This window comes from Sapajus apella, unplaced genomic scaffold, assembly GCF_009761245.1.
Source record: "Sapajus apella isolate SASKATOON/1434 unplaced genomic scaffold, GSC_monkey_1.0 scaffold280, whole genome shotgun sequence".
Classification (NCBI taxonomy): Eukaryota; Metazoa; Chordata; class Mammalia; order Primates; family Cebidae; genus Sapajus; species Sapajus apella.
The window spans coordinates 158,563-168,876 of NW_022437220.1; the positions used below are offsets into that span (position 1 = coordinate 158,563).

A 10,314-nucleotide genomic window follows, 5' to 3' on the forward strand; every position below is an offset into this window, starting at 1 on the left:
CGGGGTGCTAACGGCGAGCAGCCGTGGGATCGGCGAGGGCACACGGACCCACGTGACCCCGCGCAGGTGTGGCGTCGGGAGCTCGCGTTCTTGTGGAACGCCTCGTTCTCCGCCACGGCAAGGCCGAGCCCAGCGTCCGGCGGAGACGGCCCGGAGGACACGCTCCGCCGCGCGCCCGCGCCCCTACTACGCGCCCGGACGCTCTCCGCCCCCTCCAGGCTCCGCCCCTCCAGGCTCCGCCCCGACCCCGCCCTCCGGGCGCCGTAGCCAATGAGCGCGCGGACCCGCATCCGGGGATCCCGGAGCGGCCGCCGCCTCCCGCGCACACACGGCCATGGCGGAGGTGAGTGAGCGGGCCGGGGGAGCCGGCCCCCCGCCCCCGCGCGCCCGCGTCCCCCGCCGCCCTGGCCGGGCCTCGCCGTGGGCCCCGGGGGTGGACAGCACCGCTCTGGAGCTCTGTGGCCGGCCGGGGCGCCTGGCCCGTCCGGGGCCGGAGGGGCGCGGGGCTCCGTCGGCGGCCGCCCCCGGCCCGGCCCGGCCCCCCCTCCCGGCTGCCACATCGCGGGCTGCAGTGCGCATGCGCGGCGGCGCGGGGCGCGCGGGGGCCGGGGTGGGGGAGGGGAGGGCGCGGGGCGGGGGCGGGGGTCGGGGGGCGCGCGGCCCCACTCCGGCTCCCGTTCCCGGCCCGGCCCCGCGGCGCGCGGGCCTCCGTTTCCTGCGCGTTTGCCAACTTTGCCGAGTGCCGGGGCCGCCAGGCGCCCCGCGCTCCCCGTCGGGATCCCGGTGGACCCACCGCGCCTCCGCCGCCGCGAGTCCCCCCGGTGGGGCCGGCGCAGACCCCGGGCGGGATTCGAACTCCCGACGCGGACCCGCCTGGCGCAGACCGGGCGCAGGGGGTGGGGGGGTCTGCCGGGGCCTAGAGCGCGTCGGGGCCGATCTCAGCAGAGTTGGACCAGCCTCGCCCGGGCGCGAAGTTACTTCTGGAGCCGCCTCCCCGTCCGGGGCGCGAGCCCCGGACCCTGCGCCCCAGATCGTCGGGGCCGGCCGTATGTGGGAGTCCGGAATTTTTGCGATTTGAGGATCCGTGGGGTTTTGGACCGTGATGTTGGATCAAACCCACCCAGGACCGTCTGGATGAGAGCCTCGCGTCAGGTCAGACCAGGAGGAAGAAACTTTCGCCTTTGGAGCTTTTTGTTGATTCTGGAGTGCTGGATGAGCCTGTGTGGACTTGCCTTCACCGTGCAGGGTCCCGGTGAACACGGAGTGAGATGATGTGGGCGAAGGTACGGCGGCTGCGAGGTCCTCAGCAAACGGGGCTCGACCCAGAAGTTACGACAGGCAGGCAGGTTGAGGAAGTGGTCCTTATCTCTGGGCCGCAGGGCCCGGAGGAGGAGGTGCCCACCCAGCCAGGCACAGCCACCTCGTGGGAAGCCGGCATGGGAAATGCGGCCTGGCCCTGGGGCCGCGTTGCGTGTTTATGCCTTGGCAGCACGCGAGTGGGCGTTCTGGAGAGCAGGTCTGGCCATTCTCTGCCCCTGGTCACCTCCTCAAGGGGCAGCAGCAGGCCCCGTGTTTGTGCCACAGACGGTGGAGGTGTGTCGATGCCAGGCCAGGCCTCACCAGCCAGTTCCTTCATGGAGAGCTGATTCTTGAGATACTTACGGAGGCTGAGTCCACGGTCAGAGGCAGAAGCTCCATCTCCCAGTGGCCTTGGGAGACGTGGTGGCCGAGCGAGTGTGTGCTCCTGGCATCTCTCCTGGGAGTGAGGTGGCGTTTGGGCAGCACACGACCTCACAGGTGGCTGTGTGTCCGGGACGGCGCAAGTCAGACTCCCCCAGAGCTGCGTGTGGCCATCAGTTCTGCCCTGCCTTGGGCTGAGCTCCTCCTCAAGTGCACATAGCGGTTCGTTGTCTGGGTGCGCCTGGGAACCCTGTTTTACAGTTTGGAGTGGTGCCCAGTCGAGTGAATTTGATCTTATTTTTTTATTTTTTGAGATGGAGTCTTGCTTTGTCACCCGGGCTGAAGTGCAGTGGCTTGATCTCCGCTCACTGCAACCTCCGCCTCCTGGGTTCAAGCAAGTCTCTGCCTCAGCCTCCTGAGTAGCTGGGATTACAGGTGCCCGACACCACACCTGGCTAATTTTTGTATTTTTATTAGAGACGGGGTTTCACCACGTTGGCCAGGCTGGTCTTGAACTCCTGAGCTCGTGATCCACCCACCTTGGCCTCCCAAAGTGCTGGGATTACCAGCGTGAGCCACCGCGCCAGCTTGATTTGATTTCCTAAGGAGGTCTTGCTCTGTCCTCGGCCCTGAGGGTCTGGGAGTGAATGGAGCAGACAGAGCCTGTCCTACAGGGATGCAGAGTCTGGTCAGAGAGAGGCGTGGACGGGTTGGGACCAGCAGGCGTGAGGGCGCTGAGCGTGGGGAGCCATGGCGGCCCCTTCGACCACCGGGCTTGTTCTGCGTGGGCCTGGGCGGGTCGCCGGACGGCTCAGAACTTCCTCTTCTCATCTCTGAAATGGGAAGCCCGTGGTCAACCTTCAGAGCTCGGAGGTCCGATGAGGTCCTGCCGTAGTGGCTTGTGCATGGAAGTTGAGCCTTGTGGAGCTGACAGCATTCCACTGTTTTTAACCCGTAAGAATGGCAGTTTGTAACTCAGTAGCATGTGATCGGTATTAGCTGCTTTATTCTGGTATCTTTATCTCGGAGTAATCGTAAGCACCACAGTGGCAGGCGGGAATGCTGTGTGCTGTTCTCAGAGACGCTAATCTTGTAGAAACATAAGAGTTTGTTGCTCCTGCCTAAAGTCCTCCATGACTTTCTGTGGTCGCTTGGACAAAGTGCTCCTCTTGTTGAGACCCCCCCGGCTCTGTGGGGTGGTCTCCACCGAGCCGCCCCCAGTCCAGGGCCCGGGGCTCCTTCGTTTGCTGGAGCACTCTGCCCCTTGGGGGGGGTGCCAGCGGGTGGTCCTACCTCTCCTCAGGACCCCTGGCCTTCCCTGACTCCCACTTGAGAAGCCCCTGCACCCTGTTTTCTTCCCTTGGTCCCATAGGCGTCCACTTGTTTATCTCTGTCCAAAACTGGTAGCTCCGTGTGGGTGGAGGCAGGTGGAACTTGTTTCTCGGGTTAGCAGAGTGGGCGCTCTGGGAGCGTTGGTCAGATGGAGGAGTGGGTGCTGGGCGGTCCAGGAGGGCCTGGCTGTGTAGTTTGTGTGGGTGGGGAGAAGGTCAAGGATGGCTCTTGGAAGGAGGTTGTCCCAGTCGCCCCCGCAGGAGAGCTTGTGGGCTGGGAGGTGTGGGTGCAGCCATCTTGGCGAATGAAACTTGCCTCTGTGTGATTTTGGGTTAAGCGTTGAAGGGTGGCCCCTTCTGGTTTCTGGCACAGTCTGCAGCTTTGGGGGCTGCCGAGGAATTGGAGGCTGCGCTCGCGGAAGGGCCGTCCTGTGCTCCGCAGCCAGGCCTCTGGCTCAGCCTTTATGCTGAGGAGCTGGCGGCTGCCTCTGCTCCCAGAAGACCTTGGTGGCCGCTCTGGTCTGTGGCCTGCTGTCCTCGGGACCTTGTTTCTAGAGTGTCGCTTGGGCTCCCTTCTCTTTTTCGTTACCTGGAATACCCTTGGCCTGCTCCCCATCTTTTTCTTGCTTCCACTTTGACAAAACAGAGGCCTTTGGCTTCCCTGGAGTGAACTCAGAGGGAAACCTCCAGAGTGTTCTCGGTGAGGGAAGTGTGGCCCCGGGAATCTGCTGGTAGAGTAAACGTGGTCCTGGACGCCAGGCAGGGCAGCGGGAGGGAAGAAGGTCCGTGAAGTCTGTATTCCGCGGTAAGTTCCAGGAACTCGGAGTCACGTGGACATGAACTTGGGACTCCCAGGCTGCTCACGGCCTCCTGTTGGTAGCTCTTTCTGCTGCTCCCAGCTGCTTCCCTCTTTGCCCCGCTCTGCCTCAGCTCCCCTGTTAAATGGCACGTCAGATAAGGGCCAGATCCTCCTCAGACCCCACAGACCACCTCTCCTGGGGCCAGATGTGATTTCACTGTGTGTGGACTTCCAGCCTGCGGGGCTGTTGTCAGCTTGCCGTCCAGACCGGGGCCTCATCTGATGTCGTTGCCTGCCCTCCCCTTGCCAGGCTCCTGCTTGCAGGAATGGAAAGCCAGCCCCTGACTGAGGCGGGAACCATTGCCCAGAGAGCCTCCCCTTGACCCCTACCCAGAGGGTTGCGGAGAGGGCCGAGGGTGACTTCGGCGGTTGCTTAGGGTGCTCTCCCTGTGGCGTCACGCCGCTTGTGGCTGTGCAGAGTGGTCGTGGGCTGGTAGCCCCCTGCCGTTTCCTGGAAAGCCATGAGGCCGTCTCTGCCAGACCCGACTGACCATAGGGCAGGAGGTGTGAGCTGCTCCTGCAGCCGCCAGGCACTCTGCCCGCCTGTGTGCTCCCATCCCCATGCCCCTTCCCACCGGGGCCTGCTGTGGCTCTTCCTTCCCTCTGTCTTCTAGTTGCCCTCTGCCACCACGGAGCTAGACTTTCTGAAGCTGGATGGGGCATGTCACTGTCCGCTTAGAGTTTGAGGTTATCCTTGGTCCTCGCCAGCCTCGTTGCTGCAGTCAGCCCAGGGCCAGTGGCCGCCCCAGCCCCCTTCACAGCTCCGATATATACTGCTGTACCCTTGGCCCTTGAACCTCACGGGTTTGAACTGCGCAGGTCACTTACACGTGGATTTCCTTCCACCTCTGCTCCACCCGAGACAGCAAGGCCAACCCCTCCCCCTTCTCCTCCTCCTCAGCGTCTCAGCCTGAAGATGACCAGGGTGAAGACCTTTAGGATGATCCACTTCCACTCACTGAATAGTAAATATATTTTCTGTTCCTTAGATTTGCCTTCACCTTTTCTGTAGTTGCTTTTCTTGGTAAGAAAACAGTACATCATACAACATAGGAAATACATGTGTGTTAACTGTGTGTGTTACCAGTAAAGCTTCCGATCAGCAGGAGGCTGTCAGTGGGGTTTTGGGGAGGCGGAAGTTGATGCATGGGCTTTTACCTGTGTGCCGGGCTGGCACCCACAACCCCCGTGTTGTTCAGGGGTCAACTGTGCCATCCTTGTGCCCCCAGGAGTGCCGGGCTGGAAGGGTCTGCGGGCTGCCGGCCTGAGCCTGATGGTGCCCTTGCTGTGTGAGCTTGGGTGGCTCACTGTCTCCTTGAGCGTCTTGCCTTGTTTTTCTTAGGCAGGGAATGAGCGTGCCACCTCTGAGGTTTTACTTGAGGACCCGTGAAGAAATCCGTGTTGAAAATCTTACTAAACAGGTGTTTAAACTTCATTAAATACTTTAATCTACGCTTTTTGGCAGCAGCTTTACCGAGGTATGATTCATTTACCGTGCAGCTCAGCCATTCAAATGCGTGCAGCTCAGTGGTTGTTCATGCATCCATCGAGTTGTGTGGCCACCATCACAGTCAATTCTAGAACATTTTCATCACTCCAAAAGGAACCCCACACCCCTTTGTGGTCACGCCCCAACCTCACATCTACCCCCCAACCCCTTTCGACCAGGAATCTACTTTCTGTCTCTACGATTTGCCTGCCCTGGACTTTAGAAATAAAGTGAGTCATACGATACGTGGCCTTTTGTGTCTGGCTGCTTTTGGGAGCGTGGCGCCTTCGAGGTCCATCCACGTGGTAATGTCAGCACTTCCTTCCTTTGTCTGATCGCGAGTCCCTTGTTTGGTGTTTGTCAGCCGATAGAAATTAGGACCCTAACCTGGGTCGTGTGGTTAAATATCATTTACCTTTTGGAGACGTTGCTGGACCTACTTCCAGAGAGGCTGCAGCATTTACATTCCCGCCAGCGGGGCAGGAGAATTCCGATTTGTCCGTGTCCCTGTCAGCACCTGTCCTCTGTCTGTCTGAGCGTCGTTCTCCGAGGAGGAAGTCGGGTCCCAGTGTGGATTTTGCTTGCTTTTCCCTGATGCTGCACTGAGCGTCTCTTCCTGTGCCACTGCCCATTTGTGCGTCCTCTTGGGAGAAACGTCTGTTCAGATCCTTTGCCCATTTCTTGGTTGAACGGTCTTTTCCTTATCGAGTTGTAAAAGTTCTTTATGTGTTCTCAGAACAAGTTCCTGACCGCATAGATGATTTTTTAGGTGTTTTCTCTGATGTTCTGAGGTGTCCTTTTGCTTTCTTGATAGCGGCCTTCGAAGCACAGAAGTTTTTAATTTTGGGGAAGTTGTTTGTCCATTTGTTTTTTTGTCAATTTTCATTTTGGTGTCTTGTGTAGGAAACAGTTCAAATTCAAGGTCACAATTTCTTTTCCCCCGCATCTGCAGATTCAATCAAAAGCTTACAAATATTTATTCCTATATTTTCTCCTAAAAGTTGTATGGTTTTAGCTCCTCTACCTAAGACCTTTGATCCATTTTGAGGTAATTTTCACATATGGTGTGAGGTAGGGGTCCCGCTCCATTCTGTGGCATGTGGCTATTCAGCTGTCCCGGCACCATTAGTTAAAGACTGTGCATTCCCCCTTGGAACTGCTTTGGCAACTCTTGACTGAATGTGTGAGTTTACTTCTGGGTTCTCAGTTGTGTTTCATTAATCTTTGTGCTATCCTTATGGCAGCGCCACACTGTTTTTTTTTTGTTTTTTTTTTTTTGAGACGGAGTCTCACTCTTGTTACCCAGGCTGGAGTGCAATGGCGCGATCTCGGCTCACCGCAACTTCTGCCTCCTGGGTTTAGGCAATTCTCCTGCCTCAGCCTCCTGAGTAGCTGGGATTACAGGCACGTGCCACCATGCCCAGCTAATTTTTTTTGTATTTTTGGTAGAGACGGGGTTTCACCATGTTGACCAGGATGGTCTCGATCTCTTGACCTCGTGATCCACCCGCCTCGGCCTCCCAAAGTGCACACTGTTTTGATTACCATGGCTTTGTGGTGAGTTCTGAAATCAGGAGGTATTCTGTTTCAAGATTGTTTGGGCTGTTTTGGGTATCTTGAGCTTCCACGTGCTTTTTGGAGTCAGCTGGTGGGTTTCTGCGACGAAGCTGGCTAGGGCCCTGATGGGGATTGCGCTGAGCCTGTGAATCCATCCGGTGTGACGCCGTCTTGATGTTGTCTTCTCAGCCATGCACACGGGATGTCTTTTCATTCACCGAGATCTTTCCTTCAGCGTGCTTGGTCCACTCAGGACTGTACACCTTTCATACTTCTCTTGATGCTATTGTAAACGGAATTGTTCTTTTAATTTTCTTTTTGTATTGTTCATTGCTTTTATGTAGAAATAAAATCAGTTTTCATGTATTGATTTTGTCTACTGCAACCTTGCTGAGCTCACTTTAGTTTGAATAGTTTTCAGGTCGTGTCACCAGGACCAGCACAGAGATAGTTTTACTTCTTCCTCACCAGACTTTTTTTTTTTTTTTTTTTTGAGTCAGAGTCTTGCTCTGTCGCCAGGCTGGAGTGCAGTGGCACGATCTTGGCTCACTCCAGCCTTTGCCTCCTGGATTCAAGTGATTCTCCTGCCTCAGCCTCCCGAGTAGCTGGGAATACAGGCGCATGCCACCACGCCCGGCTAATTTTTGTGTTTTTAGTAGAGATGGGATTTCACCATGTTGGTCAGAATGGCCTTGATCTCTTGACCTCGGTCTGCCAGGGTGCCAGGATTACAGGTGGGGTGAGCCGTGTTCTGGCCCTCACCCTCGTCCTTTTTTTTTTAAATGGAGTCTTGCTCTGTTGCCCAGGCTGGAGTGCAGCGGCACAGACTTGGCTTAGTACAACCTCTGTCTCCCTGGTTCAGGCAGTTCTCCTGCCTCAGCCTCCTGAATACCTGGGATTACCAGGCACATGCCACAATGCCCATCTGTTTTTGGTATTTTTAATAGAGACAGGGTTTCACCACATTGGTCAGGCTGGTCTTGAACTCCTGACCTCAGGTGATCCACCCGCCTTGGCCTCCCAAAGTGTTGGGATGACAGGTGTGAGCCCCCGCGCCGGGCTTCCTCACCAATCTTGGTTCTTTTTATTTCACATTCTTGCACTGACTGCATCCTGCAGCTCTCCGTGGTCTGTTTTAGGTGAGAGTACACGTTGTTGTACGCGTGGTGGCTTCGAGCGTGCATCCAGCCTTTCACCGTTGAGGGCAGTGCTGAGTATGGTTTTCCCTAGATGCTCTTTGTCAGGCTGAGACGTTCCCTTCCGTTCTGAGCTCGTTGAGTATTTTTCATTATGAAAGCGTGTTGTATTCTGTTGAACTGGACGTGTTGAGATGATCCTGTGTTTTGGTTTTTTTATTTTGTTGATGTGGTGTATTATAGTAACTGAGTTTTGGTGTTGAATCAGCCTTGCATCCCTGCGGTAAATCTTACTTGTTCTTGGCTTATGATCGTCTTTATACGTTGCTGGATTCAGTTAGCCAGTATTTTGTTGAGGGTTTTTGTGTTTATGTGCACGAGCGATGTTGTGGGTTCCTGTGGGTGTTCACGCAACACTTTGGGAGGCCGAGGCGGGCGGATCACTTGAGGTCAGCAGTTCGAGACCAGCCTGGGACAACTTGGTAAAACCCCGTCTCTACTGAAAATACGGAAATTACCCGGGCGTGGTGCTGTGCACCTGCAGTCCTAGCTACTTGGGAGGCTGAGGCAGGGGAATCACTTGAACCTGGGAGGCAGGCGTTGCAGTGAGCCGAGATTGTGCCACTGCACTCCGGCCTGCGTGACAGAGCAAGGCTCTGTCTCAAAAAGAGAGAGAGAGAGATTGAACATGGTAATAATGATAACGGTTTTGTCGGCCTTTTTATTTAAAAAATTGAGGTAATTTATAAAACATAAAATACACCTGCTTTAAAGTTTATAATTCATTGATTTTTCGTGTATCCACGGTCACGCAGCTTTTGACTCTAATCTAAAACATTCTGTCATCCCCATTAGCAGTCACTCTCCCACCATCCCTTTCCCTGGCTCCTGGCCCCCACGAGCCCCTTTCTGTCTGTGGATTGGTCTGTTCTGGACGTTCTGTATCGGTGGACCCTCCGCCGTGGCCGTTGGCGTCTGGCTTCCCCCCCAGCGCATGCTGTTCTTGAGCTTCGTCCGGTTGCAGCATGGGTCAGGACAGAGGCCTGTTTGTGGGCAGTTTTCAGTGTCACACAATGCATGTCCTGCCTGGGGCGAGACAGCCTTCACCCTGCAAGCCATCCTGGGTGGGAGGCGGCACCAGTGGCGGCCCCACGTGTGTGCTGCGCCCAGTGCCTCCAGCCCTCGGAGGCGGAGACAAAGCCCCTTCCCTGCTCACCACACGGGCTCTGACCAGTGCTTGCTCTTGGCTGCCACCCTGTGATGTCCAGCAGCAGGACTTGGACCGGCCGAGCTAACCCTGCTTCTCTTCCTCCGCAGGCCTCCTCGCTGGGGAGGCAGAGCCCTCGCGTGGTCTCCTGCCTTGCACACAGCCTGTGCCCCGGGGAGCCTGGCTTGCAGACAACAGCAGGTACCTTCCTCCCTCCTCCCCGCACCCAGGTCTGCCAAGGCCTTTGTGGCTGTGAGAGACAGAATGCCCGCCGGGCTTGGCAGAGCCGTGACCAGCACACTGGCTTCCAGACTCCAGGGTGTTCCAGCTCCCACCCGCCCAGATGGAGCTGTGGGGAGCATGGTCAGGACTCCGTCTTCCTGCTCTCTAGCAGTGTCAGGGAGCCCAAGCCACCCGAGACCGTCCTCAGAGCCTGGACCCCCAGCAGAGGACCCGGCACAGGCCTGCACCAAGCTGAGGGCCACCTCATTTTGCCGGGGTGCTGGGACAGGGGGGCTTGCTGAGGGATGCGGACTGGAGAAAGTGGAGCAGGGGAGACAGGCAGACCGTGGTTCCCTTCACCTCCCTGCGCCGATGCTGCTTGCCCGAGGGGCATCGAGGTCCCAGGCCGCCTGCTGGCCACCTGTGCTGGGCCCACAGGGCGGAGTGTGGGTGGGCAAGGGTGACTGCTCCTTCTTCCCCTTGCTGCGCTCCCATGGGCCAGGTGTAGGGTTGCATGTCTTCCCGGCGTAAAACTCGTCCACGCCCCAGTCTCCAAAGAAGGCATTGCCATCCCTGTTTTCCCTGCGTGGCTCCTCCAGGGATGCTGTGGTCACCGAGGCTCCAGGCGCACCCAGGCAGCTCCAGGTCATTCCCTCACTCTAGCGAGGCACCAGCCACCAGGGGTCTTCCACGTCCCGCAGCTGCCTGGTCTGTGCGTGGTGCGCCCCTGTGTGTCCAGCCACGCAGGCTCTGTGGCTGCCCTCCTAGAAGCTTCCTGACCTGGATCCCCGGCCCTCGGGCCCCCAGCCTTGGGCTGTACTGCTCCCTGTCTG

At 57.5% G+C, this 10,314-nt stretch overlaps 1 protein-coding gene across 8 annotated transcripts in view; it reads left to right on the forward strand.

Annotated features, from left to right (window-relative positions):
- Positions 1-265: 265 nt before the first annotated feature.
- Positions 266-10,314, forward strand: part of MIER2 (MIER family member 2) — a 34,972-nt gene continuing 24,923 nt past the window's right edge. The window contains exons 1-3 of one of the 8 annotated variants that reach the window (XM_032272055.1): positions 319-343; positions 5,213-5,291; positions 9,370-9,460. In XM_032272055.1, coding sequence (XP_032127946.1) covers positions 5,220-5,291; positions 9,370-9,460 — 163 coding nt within the window. In that variant the 5' untranslated portion in view covers positions 319-343; positions 5,213-5,219. Of the gene's footprint in view, positions 344-721; positions 1,284-4,899; positions 5,292-9,369; positions 9,461-10,012; positions 10,127-10,314 lie in introns of those variants that run through there. The other 7 variants (XM_032272058.1, XM_032272059.1, XM_032272057.1 and 4 more) reach the window with 7 other exon arrangements.